Source organism: Atta colombica, unplaced genomic scaffold, assembly GCF_001594045.1.
Source record: "Atta colombica isolate Treedump-2 unplaced genomic scaffold, Acol1.0 scaffold146, whole genome shotgun sequence".
Classification (NCBI taxonomy): Eukaryota; Metazoa; Arthropoda; class Insecta; order Hymenoptera; family Formicidae; genus Atta; species Atta colombica.
In genome coordinates, this window is record NW_017259235.1 from 307,985 (window position 1) to 334,252 (window position 26,268).

Consider the following 26,268-nt stretch of genomic DNA (forward strand, 5'->3'; position numbering starts at 1 on the left):
ATTTATAACCAAACATTTTGACATTTTCACATATTATTAGCTAAAGTAAATATTTTATTATCATCTCATTATATAATCTTAATATATTTGTATTTTTAATATTCCGTAATACAAAGAATATATATCAAACTCTACAATATATCTGTACATCACTTGTTATAATCAAGTCATCTTAATAGTACGTTGCTCATATATTTATTTGCCTATTAAATTGTTAATTTTATGGTTATTCAATTCTTATTCCGCTACAATTCAAAGTGGCTATCTTAGCAAGAAAATCATACGACTCCAATATCACGGTAAGATCGTGGATGTTTTCATCTGTGCTATTCGGTAACAAAATGAAAGCATATCCACCTCCACTTTTACTCGCAAGCTTGCCCGCGAATCCAAAATTTCGAGCAATTGCGCAAATAATGTCCAGGTTTGGATGCGACATGCCTAATGTTTTTAGTAGTCCTTGATTCATGTGAATAATATCCTGTAAAACACATTAAAAAATAATTTTAAAAATTTCCAGCGTATAGCGATATACGGAAATCTCTAAAAGACAATCGTCACAAGTACGTCGTGTAATAAAATTATACCAAAGTAGATACCGAAGTTCAGATAATAAGATAATATATAATACTTACCAATAATGTTTTATAATTATCTGTTATATTAATAAATTGACTGTTATTTTTTTTTAAACGATTATATATTTTTACGTCAATAATATCAAGCACATAAATAAACGTAGATGATATTACTTCGATACTATTCAGAATGAAATCGATTAACAAATGTGAATTCTTCAACGCTTCAATTTTCATACTCTTTTTGCTTTTCGTTTTCTTAACATTCGAAAAGACTAGCAGGATTTTCATGTCTGGCAAATTAGAAAAAGACTTTGATGTCAGCGTATTTATTATTCCTTTGTCGAATATTTTTATCATGCCATACGTGGATATTATGGTATCAATCTTAGTCGAGGAATTATATATAATAGAATCACAATTCTGAGCATAATTTGAGATCTTCAGGAGATCTTGTTTGCCGAATTCGTAAAGGACAGTCCCTTTCTGCAGAAGGGACCAACGCCAAAAACACGCCGCGAGACATACCGCGAACGATGCCGAACTGCCCAGACCTTCACCGATCGGCAATTCCGTTGATAGCTTCACAATAAAAGATGATGATATGATGATATGTTCTTTGCGGCTTATAAGAATAAGAAGGAAAAAGAATGCTTGTAAACTTAATTGATGAGTCTGATTGCTAGGTTCGTATATGCCGTCATAGTCCGTCATGGAAGTGATAAAATTTTTTACTACTTCGTGCACCGTAACACAAGAAAATATGTTATTGTAATTTTCGCCATAGAAGTGTATATAAAATTGGCGTAAAGGTATTTTCACATGTAACTGGATACTGGAGAAATCTATTTCAATAAACTCTATTCGGACTACTGCTGGAGGAAACGAAGAGAACGTGAGTGTAGTACGCATGTCTAAGCTGGCTGCTATACAAGTGTTGTTACGTCTGTTAGGTTCTCCGCATAAAAACGTCGTACCCGGTGCGGATAATTTGAATCTGTACATACTTTTTTACAAAAAAAATTTTTTTACCTTATAATTTCGAATGTAAATTAAATTTTTCATAAGATTGTGTTACTTTCGCAAATGAATATCAGAGAAAATTGTTCACAGATAATATTTATCACTTTCACGTTATGTGGTTAAATAGAACGTCTTATAACTTTGACAAAAATAATTTGTCACTAATCCTTATGAATCGTATACACTTTAGGCAAAATTTAATAAGACTTTACTTGTCTGCTCGGCTTTTCTTATTTTACTAATTTTTAATAATAGAACAGCTAAAATTGTTCCTTCTTTTTTTTTTATACAAGTTTAGATAATGCATTTTGAATTATTGAAGCTTTATAAATTGCCAAATTTAAACGTTAATGTTTTAAAGTGACGGAATATATATTTATATATATAATCTGTTAATAATATATATACATTACCTAAAACATAAAATCAAAGTTTTCCTTGAAATAGCTGAACAACTAAAATTCAGTAAAAATTTAACACCAATCAAATTAGTCTGTCACTTTCTTTAAAAATACTTCGCATTACTTTGCTAGAAGACGGTTAAAGGAACGTAAAAGATAACGATTTTTTTTAATAATAATTTAACAGACAATGACACTCACACAATCGGAACACATACATAAACAGAATTGTAAACATTGAATCTATGAGAGACGGTGATATTATTTGTAGAATATTATAAATTTTTCTCAAAATTCTCCATTAAAGATAGCGAAAATATAGAAAATATAAATAATTAAAAGTATACCAAAAATGATATGATAAGTAAATCGAAGAGTTAATACAGGAATAAAAATTTTCAATAGCTCATAGAAGAAATATCGGTATCTCACAGTATCGATAGTGAGCACTTGGAGCTCCGCACAATAAAAGGAATAGGGAACAGAAAATAAGAATATCAATCTATCAGAAATCATGCATTGTGGAATACACGGTTTCTGATAGGTTGAAATTCTTCCTCTGTTCCCTGTTCCTTTTATTGTGTGGAGCCTCTTACTTATCTGAAATAGATCGTAATGCACAGCACATGCGTGTGTCAAGTCGACGAGATTGTGACATTTAAAAATGGCGTAACAGGCTCAAGTGGAGGAACTGAGGTTAGGAGATGAGATTAAAACACAAAGTATCTTTTTGTATTTGAATGATGTCCATACTTAGCGCGAAGATGAGGCGATTGTTTAAGACAACAGGGTTTACTTTGCGGACTTACGCAGAATTCTGTCACGTAATATGGCTGAGAGGCATGAAGAGCGTTGCAAAACAAAGTTATACAAAAACTGTGCTGCTGCCGCAAACCAATTTCCCGGCGCGACTCGGCGGCAAAAAACGAGTAGAGATGGATAATTATTTAATAGAGGTGGATTCTCTTTGTCTATTTACTTTTTTTTCTTTTTATTTAACATCTAAATCAGAACGTCTGTTTTCCGATAAAATCGCTAAATATTTGCATGCATAAATTCTGGCTGTTATGATTCAATTGTACGAAACAATGATAATCCATATATATTATGATTTTATATATAGTTGTTGTTTTTGCGATAGAAATGCGGCTTCTTGGAATTATACAACTGGCAGAGGAAGAATCTTGAAGGACCAGACTTTATCTTGCACGATGGACCACCATATGCAAATGGAGAACCACATATGGGTCATGCTATTAACAAGGTTTTTATTGATAAAGAATTTTATGATGCTTTCTGTGCACTAATATTTAGGAATTATTTTGTTCTCTTAGATTCTTAAAGATATTACTTTAAGAAGCAAAATTATATCAGGCAGAAGAGTACATTATATCCCAGGTTGGGATTGTCACGGTTTGCCAATTGAACAAAAAGTACTTAATGATATAAAAGATAGCAATCCTTTAGAAATTCGTCGCAAAGGTATGTTGACATATAAATGTCTTAACACACATGTTTTTCTAAAATTTGCCATATTTGTAGCTGGAAGATATGCAAGTGACGCTATCATAAAGCAGCGACAAGCTTTTACGTCATGGGGCATTATGGCTGATTGGAACGAATCAGGATGTTATTTCACAAACCATATTTCATATGTAAAGAATCAGATGCAACAATTTATAAATCTGTATGACAAAGGACTCGTGTTTAGAGCTTTTAAACCAGTATACTGGTCACCGTCCTCCAGGTATAAATTAGAAATATCCATAAATCATCCTAAAAAAGATTCTTTTAACCTTTGATTTTTTCTATTTTCAATAATTATAGAACAGCATTAGCAGAATCGGAATTAGAATATAACGAATTTCATAAGAGCAAAAGTGTTATTATTCGCATGCGACTTGATACGCATGCATTAGCCTCGAGATTAAAAGATTTGGAAAATAAACCACTTTATGCCCTTATCTGGACTACTACACCATGGTCATTGATAGCTAATCAAGCTATAGCTTTCTCCAATAACATTGTATACTGCATTGTGGAGGATTCGAAAAATTTGTATATTCTTGCACAAGAATGTTTAGCTAATATTGAGCAGAAGCTTGGTCCATTAAAATTTATTACAACTGTTACAGGTAAGAGTCAGCTATATTTAAATATTTATTAGACAGCTTGTATATTGAGTGATAAATGAAAAATGATTTATTAATAGGGCAGGAATTAGGTGAAGCCAAGTATCTTCATCCTATTACCAAACAACGTTTGCCATTCTTATCTGGACATCACGTTACGACTGATGTCGGTACTGGATTGGTTCACACAGCTCCCGCGCATGGTCCCGAGGACTTTTTCATCGCTATTGAGAATAATATACCAGTTGTAAGCTATCTTTTATCGATGACAGTGTAATTTACATTCTAATCAGTTGCATTACATGATTTTATTAGGTCAATCCACATTACTGTTATAGTTATCTTTGATAGACGTCGACGGATGTTTCACCATAGAAGCGGGTGACGAGTTCTCTGGCTTAAATGTTCTAAACGATGGCGTTAATAAGGTCTTGCAACATATCGGTGAAGACGTGTTGCATACTGACACAATTACGCACAGCTATCCATATGATTGGCGAACCAAGAAACCTGTAATCATTCGCGCGAGTCATCAATGGTTCATAGACATAAAGTCTATTAAGGAGAAGGCAATTGTAAGTCAGCCGGATCCTTCTGAACAAAAAACAGGCATGTTATTACGCATTCATCACTCGTGTGCTTATGTCTTTTTTACGCAAGGACAGCATCGCGAATATAAGGATATACCCGGAGCAAAATCAGACATCATATTTGAATGCATTAGTCACTCAAGTTAAGCAACGACCGTATTGGTGTATTTCTCGACAACGATCCTGGGGAACGCCGATACCAGTGTTGCACAATAAACGAACTGGTGATACGTATACAAGCAGGTAATTTTGCTAATTAACAATACAATTAACAAGTTTCGAATAGGATTACACATACTTTCATATTGTAGAAAATGGGTTGAGAGATTGTGCAGACTGATGGAACGACACGGAACAAATTATTGGTGGGAGCTATCGATCGAGAAATTAATTGGTCGTGAACTTCGGCAGAAATTAAACGATAATATAGATGATTTCGAAAGAGGAAGCGTATGTATAAAACTAATAATCTCTTTTAACAGAATCACAAATATCAATAATGCATGAAAATTCATGACTATATTTCTTAAAGGATATCATGGATATTTGGTTGGATAGCGGTCTCTCCTGGTCAGTTGTTTTACCAGAACATAAAGCAGATTTATATTTAGAAGGAATGGATCAGTTTCGCGGTTGGTTTCAATCATCATTACTAACATCCATTGCTCTTCAAGAATGTTCTCCTTATAGGTAGCTCACGCAACGTGAAATTAAATACCTCTCATACATATTTATACATTTATATTGTTTTTTTTCCAAAGCGCGTTATTCGTGCATGGATTTGCTGTAGATGATAAAGCCTCGAAAATGTCGAAATCAGTGGGAAACGTTATAAATCCCGAGACAATTATCAAAGGAGGAGAAAACTTGAGTAAAGATCCAGCATATGGTGTCGACACTCTAAGGTCAGTTAAAAATATTCTCTAATGTAATGTTATTTTTGAAAATAAAATAATTAAGGTTAATAAAAGGAAATTGATAGATGGTGGGTAGCTAGTCATGGATGCCAACACAGCCAGATTCCAGTCACAACCGCGTTATTGCGTGAAAGTCACGAATCTGTACAAAAATTGCGCTTAATCTTACGATTCCTCTTAGGTATTTTACACTCATATAGTGAGAGAATCACAGTCGAACCGGAATATCTCTATCTTGACAAATACATGTTACATTGTCTGCATCAATATAATAAAAAGGTAAAATGTAAGGATATCTGAAAAATATATATTATTATAAAATATATATTAATATACATTATTTATGTCATTTATAACACTGATTCTCTATCTTACAGATTCAAAATTTATACGACAATTATTTGTTCCATCACGTGAGTAAATTGATAACGTATTTCCTGGCAAACACTGTGTCGCCGGTGTATTGCCATTTGATTAAAGATAGACTTTACTGCGATGAAGCAGCGTCCCCAACGCGTCTGGCTGCGGTAGAAGTAACGCGTGAAACTCTGACCGTACTTGCGAGATCTATCGCGCCGATCATTCCGCATTTAGCAGAAGAAGTGTGGTTGTACCACCCTGAAAATTTGGGTAGGTGATTTAATAAGAAAGCATTTCCGGCATTATATTATTGTTCGCGTATTATTTACAGCGTCAGTACCACTGTATCATACTGAATATAAAGTACCAGAAACTTGGCATCAACCAGAAATTGCTAGGCATGTAGAAATAGCTCTAAGTTTGAGAAGCAAGGTGAACATATCGGCTAATCGTAACACATGGGAATTGTCGGGCATCTTAAAAGCTTCGAAAGATGATTATAAATCACTTTCGGTGAGGCACTTTCTATAAATCGTAAATTATATCAGTCTCTAACTCGCAATAATAATGATCAAATGTGATTATTGTAAGTCGTACCTGCTTCTTTTCGCAGATGCTTCAAAAAGATCAGGAATCCTCTACATCGGAACTATGTGACATTTTACAACTCTCGTCAGTTATATTGGTAGAATCACCCACGGTAACAGAGACACAGATTGAATTACATAATACTGAAAAAATACTCTGTCAAAGGTGCAGGCGATATCCTGAAGTAGATAAAAACGGTCTTTGCGGTCGTTGCATTAAGGTACTCGATGTGACGAATGTATCATCGATATCCGTGTAAGCGGTGTAGTGGTTAACTCAACTATCACTCATTTTGCAAAATAAATATAAGACATTTCTTTTTTTTTTGAAAATTAAATTCCTTTTAATGATCCTATAGGAGAGATTACTCACATTCTTTTACATTCAATACATCGATCGTAAAAGACGGAATTTAATCACAGTGCTATTGTTGTTTTGTCGTTAAGTCGTACATATCATTTATATTTAAAGCGTTAAGAAAATGCATTAGATGCGGCTGGTACCCGCTGGTAGCCAATTTGTGCGCGACGTGTGCCATGTACGTTCGCCATTCGCAAAACGATTGGTACATTTGTTCCAAGCTCTTGAAATTCGGATGGCTGTACCGACTCGTGCTGTCGACAATCCAAGCTTGCGATCTCAAACGATTGTGAAACTTCAATATGATTTTAAAGATATTGATCAAGCAAACGCGCATTTTTTCTCCTCGTGTGTTGAGCATGCACCTAAAATTGGAATGTTATGAGTCGTTATGAGTGTTTGGTTCCGGATTGAGAAAAACCAATCAAGTCCCAGAGACTACCTTGAAAGTATCCTTTTAATATAATTCATATGCGAGAGATAAATCTGATCTATTGTCCGAGAATTCTGCAAATCCTTCTCAAACTCATTCCAACTCGCGTGTAGTACGCTACATATTAAATAATTGTGAAGAGCATTCATAAATTGTGTCATGGAGTGCCTATATAACTGCAACTGTATCGACAAAACATATAAAATCAATAAGAATAATTCTTTGATTTTTTAATATCTCATTTTTTTTTTTAATATCTGCGATAGACGATTTACCTTGTGATATTGTTCTGAATTAATTGCGTTACGCTCCATCTTCATTATATTAAAGTCTTCCTGTAATACCCATGACATCCTGCCAATCATTATTAAAAACTTGAACACTTTGCTATATTGCAGCATCATCATATCATCTAAAATAATATTCAAGGGCCACGCTATCTTATAATTGAGGCAAAGACATTCTAACACATTCGGATCTGAAATCTGCAAGGAACTATTATTGATATTGGAACAAATATCATAATAATAATAATTCAAAACAGATAACCGCACTTACGTATAACTGGCATGGTTTGTCAACGGCAGAAAGACTCAAAAGTTCTGAATGGGCGTAATTATTGTTGAATGAGTTCATCAGCGCTTTTTCCAAGAGATTCGTAAGGGTAGCGGAATTAAAGAGTTCAATTGGCGCGGATATTGCGTAGAGTCGCGAATAAAGCGAGTCCGTTAGACTCTTTGCGAATTCGCCATTCAAAAGGAAGAAATAACTACGTAAACTGTGCAAATGCGAAAGCATGTTGTGCTCATTCACCAGGTATTTAATGATCGCATTATTAACTAGTCGGGTTTGTATCTGCAGGGGAATAATGATGGATTTCTCCAAGTATACTTGGAGAGACGTATGATCGATCATCTCAACGTCAGCTATGGTCAGAGACGAAGGTGCAGTCGATGATTTTACGTCGGAACTAACACCGAATAGATTCGGCAGCTTGAAATTACTACTCATGGGAGACTCGAAGCATGTTTCTTCTGTGATCGACTTCGTCATATCGTCGGATAAAGACGAGACTTCCTGACCGGCGTTCAAAGCGAATATATCGTCGCTATTGGGTATCTGCGACAAAGGAGTATGAATCGATGCTGTGGTGAAATTGTCGGTCGTACATGACATCGGTGTATCTATATTCTGCTGCTGCATATTATTCAATATCGGCTCGTTTGTTTCATTATTTGTATTGTTGGCCTTATTTGAACATTCTTCGTTATTCATAGGTCCATGTATATTCATCGTTTCAACTGTTGGCAATCGGATATTAGTTGTTGAAAGAACATTATTGTTCATATTTTCTTTCATATTATTCGAGCTTGATTCGCTAATGTCAATTAATATCTGATTATTATCGTTTGTATTTGTGTGATCAATAAATCGTTGATTGTTAGTAAGTATTGTACTGAGCTCATTGTTATTCGGAGTCATACCATACTCTTGCATCAGAACTTTAAGTTTGTTGGTTTGTGCAACGGTTATATTATCTATTCTGTTAATAGCTAAGGACTTAGGCCTGTTAATAGCACCAATAATTCTCTCGGTCATCTCGTTGGCTTCTAAGATGTTGTTTAAACGAGTATTGAACACACTCGTTTTATCGTCATCATTTATTATAGTATGGATGTTTTTCATTGCTTCGTCACGTAGGAAGTCCTGCAGGTCGCTCTTCTCGTTATTTTTCTTATAGACCTTATAATTTAATGATGGAGTTTCTTGCGGTAGATATATATTCTGTGTATCCGCTGTAATAGGGGAATCCTCAATTGTAATTTTCTCATCCGATGTAATATCTTTATCGGACTCACAATTTTCGACAGGCGAAACATCCAAGCACTCAATATTCAAAAGATCTTTAGGATTGCTCTGATCGGAAATGTCTGTTGCAGTTACATCCAACAAACCGTTTTCCGCAAAGTTGCTATTTTCATCTTGGTTTGATACAACTTCTGCTTCGGATGTATTTTTATTTTGTTCATCAATATCGACGACTATATTTTTATCGGAACTTAATGTAGTAGCATTTTCTGACATTTCTGTATCGAGTTTCTTTACAGATTTTAAAAATTCTACTCGTCTTTCGAAATGACTCATTCGCGCCTGTCGCCAAATGGATCGTGCACGATTGCTTTCTATATCAGCAGTTAATTTATCATAATAATTTATAAGATTTTCTCTGAAACAAACAAAATAATTAATACCATAAATATTAAAAATTAAAGTCAGTGACGATCATTCTCCATCTTCATTTAAATTTAAAATATTAAATCTCACCTCTCGGCTTGCTGTTGTTCCTGCATTTCTTCCTGCTCTCGATTAATCTTTTCGAGCAACAATTTGTCAGCTAGCATTTCATTCTCTTTTTCCTTTTCTTTAATCAAAGCGCTCGCTTCCGCCTGTTGCTTCAATTCTTGCAGTAATTCCCGTTTACTTTGTGCGGTTTTCATGCTAAGTTCTTTGCGTTGCTCTGAACAAAAACATTATGGAAACTGTTACATACGTACATCTTTAATTTAGAACTCGAAAAGAACTCTTAAATTGAAAGTATATCTTACTATCCAGCCTCAACAACGTTTCTTGTTGTGCGCATATCACAAGCTTAGCCGTTTCTCTCTCGGCTTTCTTTGCATCTTGAATTGCGGATAAAAGAGATACAATTGGTCCCAATGCCGCTTCGCCTTTACGTTCGTATTCCTGACACCTTAGCAATTGTTCTCGCAGCATAGACACACTCAAGCAGACCCTCACTTCCGGTTGAGCGTTGAGAGACACGTTACATACAGAATTCTAAATGCAAACATTAAAATATCTTTTTATTGATTCACAATTAAATTTATAAAAACAAACAAGCTTCAGTAATGAACAGTAGAACCTTGGGACTGCAAATTTTTAAGAGTCGTAACGTCTTTCCACATTGCAATATTGACTCCGACAATTCAGATAAGAAACCAGGTACCGATTCAGTATCGATTGCAAAACTCTCCGTCCAAAACTTGCGTCCTCTCTTTCGCAGATAATGAGACCGTGCTTGAATCATAAATTCTCCGTAAATATCATCACACATCCCCTCGAACAACCAATTTTGCAACAACCTACAAGAATAATTAGTAAATATTTATCTGATTTAACATTTTTTACCTTTTTGTGAACAATACTGAAACAATGATAATAATAAAATTGTGAACAATAATAAAATTTTTGTGCAAAAAAAGACATGACGTTTTCTCACCGAAAATAGACTTCACAGCATGATTTTAATATGGAATAAAACACCAATGCGATCTTTGGATTGGTGACTTTGGTCACCTCTTTATAAATATGTGTCAAAATTCCACTGCCACCGCCTAAAATATATTGATTTGTGCTACAGCCGCACAGTCTCGCGACTTCCACGATTAAACGTGCCAGCGGATGAATCTGTTTCAATAGACTCAACAATCCAGGAAATTTATGTCTGTTAAGAATCCTTTGCAATGCCGAGCGATAGTAAAGGAGTAGTTCTTTGATATTGGCGCACATTGCCTACAATTGAATTACATATAATTAAAAAATATGAATAGAATATATCATAAAAATTCATACAATTATATGTACCTTGAATATGAGACCGTGCTGCTGCAATTTACCCGTTTGTGGATCGGGCATGACAAGACATGACAAACACTTGAAACTATTGCCCCAAGAAATTGCTTCTTGGCAAGTAATTTTCAGTGACTCGAAGCTTATGCCATGCACTGTAATGTTCTCCTCCAATTTAAATCCTGTCTGAAATAAGACTATCATAACATATAAACTCGCAACTACGCTCTAGCGTAGTAGTAGCATTAAATCACGTACCACAGTATCATATTTAAAAGAGTCTGAGTCTATACCAAATAACAACAATTTGACGTCCGATAAAAATTTCTCAGACGAAACCTCCGACATTAGGGATATGGAATTCATTACCTATAACATAAAGAGAACAATTTTTGCATGATATACATGATTTGCACAGGCATCATCGTCTTTACCTTCTTTGGCAGCAGTGATAAAATACTTGTTTGTCTTATCCTCGCTAAGTGCAGCGCGGTCTCTGGCAGATCAGTGACAAATAACGACTGTTTGGAAAACTCCGGTGCTCCAAGAGATTCCCACGTTCGTAATTTGGAGACACAATCGTCAGAAAACAATATCTCTTTCCATATTAAATCAATGTTATTTGCAACACTTTTTGATTCGTTTGTAAAACTACGATCGGATTTTTCTGATGACACAGCACAGAAACAATTCTGAATTTGATTATCTACAGACTTTATCCATTCACAGGGTAAAGTTATATTTGACATAAATCTTGGTGTAGATAAATATATTTTATTTGTTTGTTCAACCTGATAAAAAAAATATAATTCATGTATTATAAACAAATATATAAAAAAATATATATGTATATAACTTACCATAATATGTGTTGAGAAAGGAGCAAGTATATTAGATTGTTTTGCTGTCTTTTCAGTACAGCTCGATATGCAGGGAGACATTTCAATAGTGTTATTATATCTAAAATAATAAATAAAAAAAACTAAAAATATTTGTTTACAGAAAATAAGGCTTAACATCATTGTGATCATACCTAATTTGGATACCTAAGATAGCTTTTGATACACACTCATCTTCGAAAGATACTCTGCTAATAAAATTGGTCACTGTATCTTGCCTGGTACAGGTTCTGCGTATGCCCAGCATCGCCTCAAACTTTTCTGGCAAGATAAAAGATTCCATGGGATATGTTTGAAACATTGGTACACCATTCGTAGATGTAATATCCTCAGGCAAGAAAGGATTGGTTCTACCATAGTGAAATACATCCTAAACAAAATTTGATTCACATTAGCTTTGACATCAATTCTAAAAATTGATTGTACGATCAAACAGGCGAAATAAGTACCAATGCAGTTCCTGTATCAGTCTGAAAATTTTTGAGCTCTATCAACAACTGTAAGGTATAAATTACAGTGTCTGTGTTATCCTCCTCGGAATACAGCTCGCTTATCAAACTTTCTAATTTTTTCGCCTCTGACACGCGTTTCAGGGCTAGCCTGAGAACGAAGGCATGCTTCAAGATCTCCACTAGGGGATCAATATCAGAGTTTACCGCATTTCCTGTAATTACGATCAACAAAATATTATTATTTGAAAAAAAATACATGTATTATTTTTTTATGTTTATTTTTGTTCTGTGGATTTAAGGCATACAAATGTACCTTGATTGTATGTCTTATTACTCTTATTTAACAATATCTCATAAGCCTTCGAGCGAATGTTCTTCACTATTTTGACATCGCTCTTGGGCGGCATGTAGGAACTCCCATTCTCTGAACGATTCCTCTGCAACGTGTGCTTGACCAGCTGCGTGATGAGCTCGTAGATGTTAGCGTCGTCCCGTTCTAGATCCATGATCGAAATACTCTCTCAACCGATTGTTGATTAATCGTTGCGACGAGTCGCGGGAGACGGCGATTATTTTCATAGTGCCATAGTCAGCCATAACAACGCGACTCGCCTCGCGCGGAGATGGAGTTGGAGGATTCTGGAATTGCGAGGACCCGGAAGACCTCTAGTGGCGACTGGCAAGTCGTGAAACGACTGATCACATAAAAAATGAATGAGCGAGAGAAAGAGAGATGTATATTGATGGTCTGTTTTCTGTTCCTGCACTAGACTCTCTTTCTCACTTCCGACAAATATCAAACGTATAAACCTTTCTCACTTTAAATTCAAAAAGTGTACAGCTAGTTCAGCCACAGAAATCAGACCTGATCATGAAGATGTTGGAAGATGTAATCACCGGCGACATGGCAACATAAAATACGGTGCCATTAAATGAAAAATTGGGGACTGAAACTTCAATCGAACTGACATTCTTCTCGATCGAATTTGGAACTCAAAAAAAAAATTAGGAAAAAAATTTGGGAAAAAAAAATAAAAAACACGTGGAGATGTAAATGGGGAAAAAATGAAAGGAGCACAACGAAATGACGATGTAGTATTAATTTTATTGCGTTATTATACATATGCACACATACATGCACATCGTGACATTGAAGGAAAGTGTGTATGTGTATATGTAACGCGTACGTATACCTGTTTCGCATATCGATCTTTCGCGAGACACACGTGACACACTCGCGTCCGCGAATATTATCTTATTATTTGCTGCGTGTGTACACGTATCTCGCACACGTATGTACGTATATGTATAATAATAGTGACATACGTCGCTCGTGATACGTATGTATCAACACTGTACAGCGTGTAATCCTTCTAGCAGTATCATCCTTCAAAAACCACCCTTTGTTGTGCTCATGTACGTCCGACTATAGAAAAATAAACGTTTCAGATAGAATGCTCGCTCTCGCGAAAGGTGCGAAAAATAAATTTCGTTTTTCCTTCCCTTTCTTTCTTTTTTTTTTGCCTCTTTATTGCACCACGCTCTTTTCCGATCTCCGTATAACGCATTTACGTTCAATCCTACTGCCCCTCCTTTTGCTCCATCGTAAATCTAACGCTACTATGTGTCGTTTTTTCCTGTTTTTTTTTTAATGTTTATTTTTATCTTCTCTAACGCCGATGTTCTAGGGGAATCGGCGAGTTTAAGATTAACTACGATTGCACGAGAAAAGTAAACCGATCGCAGGAGGAATCGAGTTTGGCATCATTATCGTCGATCGCATTATCATTTTTCCTCTCGACATTGTTTTACAAAACTCTCTCGCCTGTCTTTCGCTTTCGTTTTACCTTTATCTATTTTTTTTTTCTTTTAATTTGAAACAGCTTCTCCTATATTAATTAAAAATGAGACTATTATAAATGATTAGATTAGGTGAACCATTTCATTGTGACAATGAAATAATCGACCATATTCGAAGGGCGGCGAGAATTCGGAATGAAAAAAAAAAATTCAAAAAAATCCTTGACGGAAGATATTCTCTTCCCCCTTGTCTTCCCCTACTCCTCGCCGGACCAGCGACATGCGCATGTGAACTCCCTACAGGAGAAGTATTATATTTATACAATATGTTCCCGTGTATAGCCGCTCGATCAGCTCGAATTAGATTCTACTAACATAAAATCGCGTCCTTACATTAATTATACAATGTAAAACATACATTATAAGGCTCTATTTTTTTGTTTCCTCTGGCTCTGGTAACAATCTCTAACAGAGACCACATCGTTAACGTTACAAAAGCTCGTCGGTTTTATCCGCCCGTTCTTTATCAGCTTTCTCATTGTCATACTGATATTCTGCATCTTATCTTCGTCTTTAGATAGAATGTTCGATTGAGCGTTAAAAGAGCGCTAATTGTAATAATCTATTATTTCAGCTCTCTTATCACTTTGCCTATCGTTAATCTTCATTAGTCGCGATGACGACGCCAAGCTGGTGCAAGCGATAATACGAAAACAGAAATCGCGCGAATGAAATGGATGTCGGTCAGCGAATTCAGCTATGGATAAATCGCATTTTCGCTCCATTCAATTCAATGGATTACACTGGATAACACTCTCGTTTTTTCTTCTCTTCTTCGTCTATTTAATATATCGGCTAAACGCTGAATGGCACACGTTACCGCATCACATTATTGCAATTTGATGTGTCAGCGCAACAGCTGCTGTTACTATTTTGGATGACCTTCGATCAAATAAGCTCCATATACATATATACTATATCTTCTGCCGAAGTTAACAAGTCATAAAGAGAAAGCATTTAATAAAGTATATATATATCTTATGTACATTGACTGTTGTTGAGAAAATCATGTTGAAAACATGAAGTCTAGGATAGGAAAAGTGTCTTCTGCTCGTTCTTTCTCTTAGTGGTTGATTTTCTTTTGCGGGCTCGTACACACGACAGTTTCTCGCAATTCTTGCGAGAACATAGAACTGACGCTCGATCTCGATTATGTGCAGTCTAAAGCAGGTTATGCGGTTAAAATAAAATGAAGTTTGCTCTGTGTGTGTGTGTGTGTGTGTGTGTGTGTGTGTGTGTGTGTGTGTGTCGACGCAGGCAAATAATGTAAATATAATGTTCTACGTAACAGGATGCTAGATATATCAGTTCAATGATCATCCATTTCGTGAATACGTTGACGTTTAGATTGCGATGGCTGATGTTCAGGAGGCTCGGGACTCTCGACGATCGCAAGTGGGGCCGGTGAACCTGGCGAGCTGTCTGATTCTTCATGGGTGCGTTTGCTAACCCCCCCCCCAATGCCAGCATCGGGGCTAATAAAATTTCCACTGTTGCGAACAGAAAATTTATACAAAATTGTAAATTATGTATATCGATAAAATACCATGCGATTTAAGAATGTAATTGTACCTGTAATTATAGGTTGTTTGTACAATAACAGGAGCTGGACTATATTGGCCAGCTGGAGATAAAGAATGGTCCTCTACAGCATTCCCAGGCACCAAATATTTTTCTGTTTCAAGAAATGAGCCATAAAATATTTCTCAAAAAGAAGAAATTTTTAAGATTATAAGATAAAAAACAAGTACCTTCTCTTCCTGTAGCATCGCCACTGACACCATTTGTTACCACTGTTTGCATCAGGCGTCCCTTATGAGTTGTCTGGGACGATGTATATGGATGTCCGGGAGAACCGGGTGCTGACTGACTTGTCGCGAGTTGCCCAGCTGGAGATGGGACCGAACTATCCGGATAAGATTCGGGTCCAGGGGAAGCCTCTCTGCTTAGACACTCAGGTGTAATTAATCCACTGATTCCTACATGAGATGGAGATGCTGGAGCACTTCTGTTGATTGGAGCATAAATGGTGAATTAATATTAAATAAAGTATCAATCGATATATACGATACAGACAACATAAAGCTTTTTTTTTTTAAATTACCTTGATGATAGTGTTCCAAAGGGCGCACGGAAACATGGTACACCACGTTGCCGTCTTCGTCTGAACGCTTGCTCAATAAGTTTATTTTCCGATTGAGGATCAATCTTCCAGAAAGAACCCTTCCCTGGCTCTTCTTGACTCCTGGGCACTTTGATAAAATAGCGATTCAACGACAAATTATGCCGTATAGAATTCTGCCAACCCTTATCTGCGGTTCTGTAATACGGATAGTGTTTGGTGATATATGAATAGATGCCTGATAAGGTAAGCTGCTTATCGTGCGCCGATGCGATTGCTTGGACAATCAGTTGCGCATAGGAGTACGGTGGTTTCGAGTCATCTTTTGGTGGACTGTAATGTGGTGCTGTACCATTCGGTCCTGAATTGTTACCTCGATAACGAGCATCAGCACCAGGCTCTGGGCTTATTTGCCTGCTGGAGCTCTGTCCACCATCACCATGCCTCTCCAAACTGTGCCTATCCAAAGTGGAATTCTGCGAATCATTTGCTACGGAAGCGGCATACGCCGCAACCATCTGCAAATCCGCCGAAATGTTTCTCCTGCCCTGACCGGCACGCGGACTTGCCGGACACGAATTAGCGGCGCTTATTGTCCCTGTGGGTGACGGGAAAGGGCTGCTATATCCGGCGTCCGGTATGTTTATCCGCAGAGGAGGTAGTGGTGCCCGCTGCTTCGGCGGAGAGGGCACACGAATGTTACTCTGTTCCTGCTCGTCAACAAGTGACTGGAACATCAGCTTTATCGTTGTACTTGGAAATCTGAATGTACATCTGAAACACCATTAAAGTGAATTATAAAGTAGTTATAAGATATTCGAAGCAGTATTATCATTAATTACATGAATTCAATGCTAATAAATATATTAACTCTCCATCATATAAAATTTTACGTTTTTTGTCAACAATTTGAATCTTTGAGCTTTAATGCCGATGTTTATATTGTTCCAAACTATATGAAAATCTAAAAAAATTTTTTGCATACTTATGAAAACTTTAACAAGTTTTTACTCATAAATCTCAGATTGTACTTATTACAGATTTAAATTTATCCACAAGAATACACAATCAAAATTGATGTTGTCGAAGTCCAAATCAGGGAGCGAAAAATTAATAATAGTGATAAATTAAAAAATAAATTTATCACTATTATTAATTCTAAGTCTAAAAAAATACACATCATTCATATTTCATTATAGTTCTAAATTGTTACATGACTTGTAATTATTAACATCAACAAGAATCTCTATTTGATCACATTTTTATACGTAACTTGTTCTTTTCAGGTAAACTTGTATTACTCCTTTTCTCTTTTTTTCTCCATATTGGACAGAAAAGAACGAAACAAACGATGTAACAAATTGAACTGAAAAGAACAGACCTAAAGACTAGTTGTTTCTGTTACAAGAATAATTGTCACTCTCAATGTTCGTCCATTTTTACATAATCATCTTTCATAATCGTCAGGGTCATGGCTACCTTTATCTATTATCTAAGGACTAAGAAGAAAGAGATGATGAACGAAAGTTCTTTATGAGCTTCATTTATAAAGAAGATAAAATTCAAGGTAACATACATAAATATTCCAAGATGATTAAACCTTTGATCCTAACTCACGGTACAGTAACGCGAGTTATAGCATGGCTAAGAAAAAGCAACACCCGGTGATGTTTAATACAAGAGAGAAAGCCGGCGGTCGCGCGCGTGAAACAATAATAAATAAATAAGTAAATAAATAACGTCCGCGAGGAGAGTGGAGACTCACGTCTTTGGCAGTTGATAGACAGGGGCGCCTTTGCGTTGAAATACCCCGTCGACGAATACGCCGTTCTTGCCGTTGCAGACCATGTAGAAAAATGGATGCTCGTAGAAGATCTCGAGGTGCCGGCGTGAGATAAAGCTGGAGTGGCCCATGTTAACGTCGACCTCACCCTTGCTGCTGTTGCGGCCGATCGTGATGCGTCGTTGCCTAACCATGTACTCGAACTCGCGAGCCTCGAGCCGCGCTATCGGCGCCCCGCTCGACTCCGGATTCCACTGCATCTTCGACGGGCTGGCCGGCGCCGACTTCAGTGCCAATAGGGCCCACGCGTCGCTCTCCTGGGTACGAGAGTACGTAGACATAGCACCGAGAGCGAACGAGCCGTGATGTATAAGCCGAGAGCAGGCACGGAAAAGAGAGCAAGACAACCGAGACGGGCGGGGAGAGGAGGGGAGGGAGGGGGAAGGGGAGAGAGAAAGAGAGAGAAGGAGACAGAGATGGCGCAAGACGAGACTCGAGAGAGCAACACGGATAGATAGCTGCTAGCTCGAAAGAGAGATAAATTCACGGACGTTCGCGCTGGTTCGCGCGATTCAGATACGCTAGATAAATAGATAAAACGCAACGGCGGAACGAACGGATGCGAGTCGAAATAAACCGGCAAAACAAGGAATACAGGCGTTTCTCAAGGCGATATACAAGTATACAGATGACGAAAATTAGACGGAGAGGGTATATGTACTGTGTGCGCGCTGTGATAGCGGAGAGGGGTGACGTTCGCGAACGGGATGGAAAGAGAGGGGGATGAAGAAAAACGACGGACAAGAAAATCGTAGCGCCCGGTCGAAGGAGAGATTTCAGCGGGCAAGACAAAATCGGGCGCGCGCGCGCATCTAATAAACGCGAGACAAAAGAGAAACAGAGAGAAAGAGAGAGAGAGAAAGAGAGGACACAGCACGAGCCGCGTATGAATACGCGAGTATACTCGTGTGAAATATGTGAAATATGGCCGGCTCTCCTCAACTCTCCTTTCTCCGCGCCGAGTTCGTTATTCGTGTATGTATGTGTGTGTGTGTGTGTGTGTGTGTGTGTATCAATATGGGATACGAAACGAATCGGCACGATGCCGCGATCTCTCTCTCTCTCTCTCTCTCTCTCTCTCTCTTCCTTTCTTTCACCATGCGCGCGCGCGCTCGTCGTGAGTACAAGCAGAATCAAGTCAAGCACCTTCTAAGTTCGCTCCTGTCTCCGCGGTCGTTCGAGTTCACTTCGCCTCCTCGTGTGTCACGGTCTTCGTTGATTCTCGATCTTTAGATTCGGCGAGAAACGAGGATAGCGGCGATAACGATGACAATGGTGACAGACAAACAGGCGAGCGGACACGCGCGCGCGCGCGTTCCCGGCGATGCGATGACGATACACGCGCGGCACAAATATTTTCTTCCTCTTGTTTACCCACAATCCGAAACGTGGACGGGTGCCACCACGTGACGCGGCAACCGCGAATCGGCGCCCGGTTCGAAAATCGAAAATCGAACGCCGGGGACTCGACTCGCGCGAGTCCCCCCCCTTCCCCCCCTCCAATTCCAACATCTTGACGTTCCTCTTCCCTCTGCGCACATCTCTTTCAAGGATTCCCGAAGGAGAATCGACTTGAGGAGAATTCCCGAGAATGTAAACGAGTCATGGTGATCAGAGATACGGGCTTCCTACAATGAGTCGTTAATGATAGATCAAAAGTAAAAATGAGTATATAATTATTTATGTGATATAATGTTATTTAAATGATGTAATAATAGATGAAATTTAACGATCTTGTTTGGAAAAATGACTGAAGAGCTCGGTTGAATTCATTCGTTTTTGCGCCAAGACGTCCTTACTTTGATTACGTTGCATGGAAGTGATTTAGTTTTCCTATTTTTCTAAAGTTTATACAAAATTTATCTCAAGATTTGGAAAATCTTAACTTAAATCAACGTTATCCAGTTATCATCATTGATCGAGGAGGAGAAAGGATAATAGAGTGATTATAGAACTATTATCATAGAGTGATTATAGAACTATTATTTATCAAAGTAGCCGCAAATCCTTTTATCTGAGCGAATGCCGACAATCGCGTCTTCCTGTTGGCTGCTTTCCTGTTGCGTTTTCTTATTGGTTAGATTCAACCAACTTTTTTGCTCTAAAGCCTGATTATATCAACATTACTTTAATTTTAGATGAGGCTTAAATTCTATCTCTGTCTCTTTTTCGTTTTTTGTTTTTTTTTAAACAAGACAGAGAGGGAGAGAGAGTTTCTTAAAGTCAAAATAACGATCGAGTCTCTATCATTACCCAGTAAACGAGAATGGATTGAAATGAATTGAAATGGATTCAGATTTTCAGAAATATTGAATCACGAATGTTAAAATGAATGCTTTTCAATCTTGAATGCATTTTTATTCATTTATAGGAATTGCATAGAGCATATCTCTATGTCTTTCAATCTAAAAATAACATTAGCTTTTTCTGTGTGCACAACACAAATTGTGAATACTGTTCAATTCAAAATTTTGAATAAGAAATGCAGTTTTTCGATCCAATTACATCTAATTGAATCTAATTGAATTCAATTGAATCCAATTAAATGAAAAAAAAGTATTCGCTATTTAAATACGCATTCGGATAGAAAAAAATTTCAATCTATTTTAATCCATTCTCGTTTGCTGGGTAAATAAGCGCTAAAGTAATTCTGTCATTGACAAATGCGATTGGTCAATTTTAATGGACTAATCGTCGGCTAATTAAAATTAATCGAAATTGATAACAGTCCAGAACTCTTCTAGCGATAACTGATAACTTTAATCTTCGATCAAAATCGCAAAATGTTTATTATAATTATTAATAAATTATTAATGAAAACACAATGCGTGGAAACATCAGTTTCATTTGACGATTGCAAACCAATCCGAATGAATCAAAAATATAGAAACGTGTCCAATGATAGCAAGATTCGCGAATACAAGGAATTAATTAATGTAGATGGCGTTGGAATCATTCAAATTGATCACTTAATAAAGCATTTGTTTTATGAAATGATAAGGCACTTTTATGTTGCGAATAATTTTTCATTGTTTACATTTTTGTGTAATTTTTAATGTGTAATTTTCATGTTTACTCTTGTTAAAGTGATTTCTTTATATTCCTTCAGAGGACAGCACTTCAAATGATACTCGTGAGTTGCGACTCGCAAACGTACTCGACCTTCGCGGATTTCATTTTCATGCATTTTCGTGACAGCGCGCAACTTTGTCGCGCAGTGTCACGCGAGGCTAGGCAAGGGACTTGGAGGGATTGATGTGGTGCAGATAGGGAACTGAGGGAACAGACAAGTGCGACAACAACGGGGAAAGCGCGTCGAAGAGTGGAGAAAGCCTTGTCAGCCCTGTGCTTTGTTTTATTATGATACATGTTCACGTTGTCGGAGATCCGAGTCCTGGTCGCGTAAATAAGAGAGTCCCCACGATCGTCGCTGATCGTTGCTGATCGTCGCGATCGAGATCCATGAGAGAATCGACGCGACGTACTTGTGCACCGCGGTACGATGCGATAGCTTTCACCGGCCAAGTGCCCGACGAGGTCGCCGTCGAGGTGACGACGGCGGTGCAGGTGGTGAAACTGGTGAAGGAGGATCCGTCCGCGTGCCGTGAATACGGGGGGAAGTGTGACAGCGGCAGGGTGAGCTTGGTCGCCCCGTTGGTCGCCTGCAGTATGCTCAGGGTCTGCGACAGGCGGATATTATGGCTGCGGGTGAGGCCAACACGGCGAAGCCTCGTCAGGAGAAACAGTACGACTATCTGCTCAAGTTCCTGCTGGTGGGAGACAGCGACGTCGGCAAGCAAGAGATCTTGAGCGGTCTCGAAGACGGTGCCGCCGAGTCGCCGTTCTGCAGCGGCAGCGGTAACACTTTTCACTCTCTCAATATCATAAAACTTTTCTCAATACATGTAAAACATTAGGCCTATTCTTTTCTTGCTCAACTTCTTGCATGGTTCATTTTTCCCTTTTTTTTTCATGTTGGAAATAAAAAGAAAAAATTAACTGGGATAAAAACATTGGTACTTATAATCGAACAACAGTAATGCTTTCCTATATTTCTTTCTTTTTTTCAAAGTCAGTTTAAGACTTGTGTTCATTTCTACCAGTGTAGATTAATTTTAATCCTGTTCACTCTTTATCTTTTTCTAATTCTTCAAACTGGAGGAAGATAAAAAGTAAATAAAATCAAGAATAAAGTTAATAAAATTTATAATAATAGAAATGGAGATTAGACCTGATCCTTTATTACTTTTTCAGCTTACAAGACTACCACTATTCTACTAGATGGAAAACGAGTCAAGTTACAATTATGGGATACATCAGGCCAAGGTAGATTCTGCACAATTATTCGATCATATTCCAGAGGTGCTCAAGGTATACTTTTGGTATATGACATTACCAACAAATGGTCCTTTGATGGCATCGATAGATGGCTGAAAGAAGTTGAAGAGGTCAGATTTTATTTGACGAATTAAAATTTCATCTGATTATTGGTCCAGTCTTCTGACAACATGCAAAAATATATCTTTACATGAAACTTTACAGCACGCTCCTGGCGTACCAAAAGTACTGGTTGGCAATCGTCTGCACTTGGCTTTCAAAAGGCAAGTGGGTGAACGAGATGCAGAGGCTTACGCAGCTAAGAATCGAATGGCCTTCTTTGAAGTCTCACCTCTCTGCGATTTCAACATCCGTGAGAGCTTCTCAGAGCTCTCTCGGATGGCATTACACAGGAATGGCATGGAAAGATTATGGCGATCCAATAAAGGTATCGATTAATGATTTCTATCAGAGATTTTTATCAGAGAAGATCAATATTCAATCTATTTTAAGACCGTTTTAAGAATGGTAATGCGAATTTATGATTTGCTTGTGACATCTTAAAACTATTTAAGACAGGTTTTAATATAAAAACCAGTATTAAATATGAATACTAAATATGAATAAAGATCCTAAGATCTAGGGATTAGAACAATAAGAATTTAATTTGCTTTTCAGTGCTCAGCCTGCAAGAACTGGCGTGCCGTGCGATAGTGGCGCGAACAACGGTTTACGGAATCGATCAACTGCCGTTGCCCAAGTCCATCAAATCGCACTTGAAATCATACGCGATGACGACCACATCCCAACTGCGCTACAACGGCAATCGCTCGTTGAGCTCGAGCAAGAGTCTGGGATCACATCATCGGAAGTTACGCTTCGTCGGGGTGGGTCACAATAATGGCGGACTGTCTACGCCCGGCAGCTCACCCGGCAGCATCACCGATTCCCGCACAAGTTGCGTCGGTCGCAATTCCTGCACAGTGTCTTGAGAGTGACAAAGGACAGAAATCAGAGTAGCGGTTACTTACAAAAGCGTCGCGCAGCAATCAGTGTTCTTCCTTCCCTTCTCCCTCTCCGTTTTATCGAGAATGCAAACGCGTTTACAATGTTGTTTCACAATTCATAGTAATTACTGTTAGTATGAAATAGTATAAATATATGAAATTCCACTTTTGTCACTTGCCAACATTGACGGGATATACTTGTTACGTTTATATCATGAGATACATTTCATATATATTTTTTCACACATCCGCGAGCCGCGCACACAGTTTTCACCATCCGAACGATTAACGAGCTTAAGGGAAACTAGCTGTCATGTATCCGTGCCATCTGTTGTACGAAATTAAGAGAGAGAGTCGCGGCACGTAAGCAAGGAAATCGCTTAAGCATTATCGAATGTTATCGATTGCAAAGCTCACACGAGTTTTCATCGTGTAAAGAGAACGTGTCAGAATTACGAAGATTTATAAGATACCGATATATCACGCGACATTACATTATACGACTCGAGTGTGCCCATACTTTAAAGCCCTTGTAAGCCGCTTTGTTTTTTTTTTTTTTTTTTTTTGGCCGTTGTTGGAAAAACATCCCTTTCCACAAACGTATCTCTCTGTGCGGAATGTTCTTTTTTTGATCATAAGCTTACAGGAGCAGCGAGTAATGAATTGAAAAGTACAAGTTCGCTAAGTCTACGGTGGTTGTGGTGTAGACTAATGATGATAGCATAAGTGTAGAAAGTTTTAGAGCAGCTAACTCGAGATATATTTAGCAACATATATAAATATATACATATATATATATATTTTCACTTGCTTACGACGCGAAAACCGTTTTATCGGAAACTACCGGTTACCGAGCGCGGAAGAGCTATATATTTTTTAAGAAGACGGTTTTATAAAGAGCAATAAAATTGACTCTTTCTACGGCACGAGTTTTTACCATTGCATTATGTTGATCGAGCGAGATCGGATAATTTCCTCATTTTTTTTATCTTTCTCTGTTATCTCTCTCCCTCGATAATATGATAATTGCAAATCGCGCAAAGCGATACGAACTTTATTCTCATCCGTATTCAATGAAATACGGACCTTCCCTTCCCCGAATACATTATTTAAAAGTATAGTCTTATTTTATGTTACCTAAATGTAAGTCACATATACATGTACAGTGTAAGATTGCAGGAGATGCGTTTGTGTGTAATATAGATAGATAGATAGATAGAAACACACTCGATCTCTAACAACATTGTCTGTAATAAATCACTCGATGCCAGGAAAGCACATGAGTTGTATATTTATATTACGTTAGAGTTAACTAAATTATATTCTGTGTATATAAAAAAAAGAACTATATTATAATATTGTTTTATATGAATATAACACGATGTGCTTACTTGTCTGTGAGATGTACTAAATAAACTTCACATTAATGCATTATACAGTGCATGTAATCGATAGATTTGAAAACGGACTTCCTATTTCGAAATACCAAATTTTCTTTAATAAAAGAGTTCACACGTTTTAATTATATATAAACATTTTGTTACAAGATTAATACTATCTTTCATGTATGAAGGAATATTCACTTAAAGGGGGCCACGTTTTAAGAAAGGAAAGAACGGAAAATGCCGTCCCGTTTGCCAAAATGCTTCTAATTTAATAGCGAAATACTAATTTTGTTGAGTAGAGAGCCTGTTTCATACATTTGCTGTATATAGTAAACACGTTCTAGCTTTTTTAACTACGGTTTAGTTACAGTTTATTAATCGATTTCTTAATAGAGTTTCTTATTAAATTTAATCACTGGAATTGGCAAAATTTTCTTTTTTTAGTAACTTGTAATACTACTTTCTTATTAATTTGAACATTGTAACTTACATCGATGTATTTCCATCTACACAGTAGTTCTATTTATAATAGCGAAACCTGATTTCAATTTATATTCATTTATAATTATGTTCCAGTTTAAAGCACATGCGATTGTATAATGAAAATAAATCGAATATTTATAAACCCATAGACGTCTTATAACAAATATTCAAACGATCCTTTCATAAATAATTGTGTTGTAAATGAATATCAATAAATGTCATACTTTCTATTGTATATTTTTTAAGCAAAAATTAAATTCAGTTAGCGTTGAAATTGACAAGTTTCGCAGTTTGCAAAAAAATTACTGAAAAAATAAAATTCACAGATATGATACGGTATGTTCATATATATGTAATATCGATATCAATAACTGATAATATAAAGATAATTCTTCTCAAAGAAATACAACAACATATAACTTATAGGGATATGACAACAGTAGAGCTTTTTTTTATAATAAGGGTCGACTTAATATAATTAACAATATCAGTGTACTCTTAAGGTATCTGATATATTAAATATATATCTTCTATACGTATATATATCTACGTTTTCCAATATCCAAAGTGACTGTTTGTTACATGAACTTATCGATTCGGTATGTGTTTTTATTATAAACAGTACATGACCGTTCTATCAGTTTGAGTATTTAGGTAAATTATTAATTAGCACAAATATAAAAAGAAAAACAAAATTATTAGTATTTAACAACACTAAATAAAAAGTAATATCGAAAATAATATATACCATTTGAAACATCAATATCACTGGTGATCGAGAACGGTTCCGTAAACGTCACACGCAAATGAGAGCTGTAGTATGCCAAAAATCTCGGATAAGCTACATGATTACTTCTATTACAGCTTAACTTATATACAAACGTTTAT

General features: G+C 37.0%; 5 protein-coding genes across 7 annotated transcripts; 2 read left to right on the forward strand and 3 right to left on the reverse strand.

The window, feature by feature from the left end:
* Window positions 1-226: 226 nt before the first annotated feature.
* Window positions 227-1,583, reverse strand: LOC108685152 (mevalonate kinase-like). Its single transcript, XM_018189818.1, has 2 exons — window positions 636-1,583; window positions 227-481 (listed from the first exon to the last, which is right to left on the reverse strand). Exons 1-2 carry the CDS (start codon window positions 1,581-1,583, stop codon window positions 227-229), a joined length of 1,203 nt encoding a protein of 400 aa, XP_018045307.1.
* Window positions 1,584-2,621: 1,038 nt separating this feature from the next.
* LOC108685174 (isoleucine--tRNA ligase, mitochondrial) lies at window positions 2,622-6,906 on the forward strand. 2 transcript variants are annotated; one of them, XM_018189845.1, is made up of 16 exons: window positions 2,622-2,698; window positions 2,760-2,958; window positions 3,144-3,266; window positions 3,337-3,484; window positions 3,545-3,749; window positions 3,830-4,137; window positions 4,215-4,381; window positions 4,473-4,709; window positions 4,795-4,967; window positions 5,036-5,174; window positions 5,257-5,414; window positions 5,486-5,629; window positions 5,707-5,920; window positions 6,019-6,271; window positions 6,333-6,514; window positions 6,615-6,906. In XM_018189845.1, the coding sequence occupies exons 2-16, from the start codon at window positions 2,767-2,769 to the stop codon at window positions 6,846-6,848; spliced, it is 2,877 nt and encodes a 958-aa protein (XP_018045334.1). In that variant the 5' UTR covers window positions 2,622-2,698; window positions 2,760-2,766; the 3' UTR covers window positions 6,849-6,906. The 2 variants fall into 2 exon arrangements, with proteins under 2 accessions (XP_018045334.1, XP_018045333.1); XM_018189844.1 differs by having other exon boundaries at window positions 2,653-2,958.
* An 89-nt stretch (window positions 6,907-6,995) lies between these two features.
* Window positions 6,996-13,044, reverse strand: LOC108685173 (gamma-tubulin complex component 6). Its single transcript, XM_018189843.1, has 15 exons — window positions 12,677-13,044; window positions 12,361-12,575; window positions 12,046-12,281; window positions 11,873-11,972; window positions 11,447-11,803; window positions 11,271-11,381; window positions 11,028-11,198; window positions 10,663-10,955; window positions 10,306-10,525; window positions 9,989-10,220; window positions 9,708-9,900; window positions 7,941-9,609; window positions 7,658-7,867; window positions 7,392-7,564; window positions 6,996-7,314 (listed from the first exon to the last, which is right to left on the reverse strand). Exons 1-15 carry the CDS (start codon window positions 12,867-12,869, stop codon window positions 7,014-7,016), a joined length of 4,674 nt encoding a protein of 1,557 aa, XP_018045332.1. The 5' UTR covers window positions 12,870-13,044; the 3' UTR covers window positions 6,996-7,013.
* Window positions 13,045-13,450: 406 nt separating this feature from the next.
* LOC108685179 (forkhead box protein K1) lies at window positions 13,451-19,571 on the reverse strand. Of its 2 annotated transcripts, XM_018189856.1 has the most exons (6): window positions 19,335-19,571; window positions 18,111-18,445; window positions 16,328-17,119; window positions 15,975-16,231; window positions 15,796-15,898; window positions 13,451-15,713 (listed from the first exon to the last, which is right to left on the reverse strand). In XM_018189856.1, exons 2-6 carry the CDS (start codon window positions 18,386-18,388, stop codon window positions 15,533-15,535), a joined length of 1,611 nt encoding a protein of 536 aa, XP_018045345.1. In that variant the 5' UTR covers window positions 18,389-18,445; window positions 19,335-19,571; the 3' UTR covers window positions 13,451-15,532. The 2 variants fall into 2 exon arrangements, with proteins under 2 accessions (XP_018045345.1, XP_018045346.1); XM_018189857.1 differs by lacking the exon at window positions 19,335-19,571 and having other exon boundaries at window positions 18,111-18,542.
* A 2,309-nt stretch (window positions 19,572-21,880) lies between these two features.
* LOC108685109 (ras-related protein Rab-40B) lies at window positions 21,881-24,803 on the forward strand. Its single transcript, XM_018189756.1, has 4 exons — window positions 21,881-22,046; window positions 22,443-22,636; window positions 22,731-22,953; window positions 23,184-24,803. Exons 1-4 carry the CDS (start codon window positions 21,887-21,889, stop codon window positions 23,495-23,497), a joined length of 891 nt encoding a protein of 296 aa, XP_018045245.1. The 5' UTR covers window positions 21,881-21,886; the 3' UTR covers window positions 23,498-24,803.
* The last annotated feature ends 1,465 nt before the right edge of the window (window positions 24,804-26,268 follow it).

What these genes read in the sequence shown, in the direction of transcription:
- LOC108685109 (XM_018189756.1), top strand. Translation starts at nt 21,887, where the DNA reads ATGGCTGCGGGTGAGGCCAACACGGCGAAGCCTCGTCAGGAGAAACAG. An exon ending in GGCTGAAAGAAGTTGAAGAG is followed by an intron (nt 22,637 to 22,730) that starts GTCAGATTTTAT and finishes GAAACTTTACAG; the next exon opens with CACGCTCCTGGCGTACCAAA. An exon ending in ATTATGGCGATCCAATAAAG is followed by an intron (nt 22,954 to 23,183) that starts GTATCGATTAAT and finishes TTTGCTTTTCAG; the next exon opens with TGCTCAGCCTGCAAGAACTG.
- LOC108685179 (XM_018189857.1), bottom strand. Translation starts at nt 18,469, where the DNA reads ATGTCTACGTACTCTCGTACCCAGGAGAGCGACGCGTGGGCCCTATTG. An exon ending in CGATGCTACAGGAAGAGAAG is followed by an intron (nt 15,899 to 15,974) that starts GTACTTGTTTTT and finishes TTCTTGAAACAG; the next exon opens with AAAAATATTTGGTGCCTGGG. An exon ending in CAAACAACCTATAATTACAG is followed by an intron (nt 15,714 to 15,795) that starts GTACAATTACAT and finishes TGTTCGCAACAG; the next exon opens with TGGAAATTTTATTAGCCCCG.
- LOC108685173 (XM_018189843.1), bottom strand. Translation starts at nt 12,869, where the DNA reads ATGGATCTAGAACGGGACGACGCTAACATCTACGAGCTCATCACGCAG. An exon ending in CTTTTAAATATGATACTGTG is followed by an intron (nt 11,199 to 11,270) that starts GTACGTGATTTA and finishes GTCTTATTTCAG; the next exon opens with ACAGGATTTAAATTGGAGGA. An exon ending in AACGTTGTTGAGGCTGGATA is followed by an intron (nt 9,901 to 9,988) that starts GTAAGATATACT and finishes GTTTTTGTTCAG; the next exon opens with AGCAACGCAAAGAACTTAGC.
- LOC108685174 (XM_018189844.1), top strand. Translation starts at nt 2,743, where the DNA reads ATGATGTCCATACTTAGCGCGAAGATGAGGCGATTGTTTAAGACAACA. An exon ending in TTGAGAATAATATACCAGTT is followed by an intron (nt 4,382 to 4,472) that starts GTAAGCTATCTT and finishes TTACTGTTATAG; the next exon opens with TTATCTTTGATAGACGTCGA. An exon ending in TATGGTGTCGACACTCTAAG is followed by an intron (nt 5,630 to 5,706) that starts GTCAGTTAAAAA and finishes GGAAATTGATAG; the next exon opens with ATGGTGGGTAGCTAGTCATG.
- LOC108685152 (XM_018189818.1), bottom strand. Translation starts at nt 1,583, where the DNA reads ATGTACAGATTCAAATTATCCGCACCGGGTACGACGTTTTTATGCGGA. An exon ending in ATAATTATAAAACATTATTG is followed by an intron (nt 482 to 635) that starts GTAAGTATTATA and finishes TGTGTTTTACAG; the next exon opens with GATATTATTCACATGAATCA.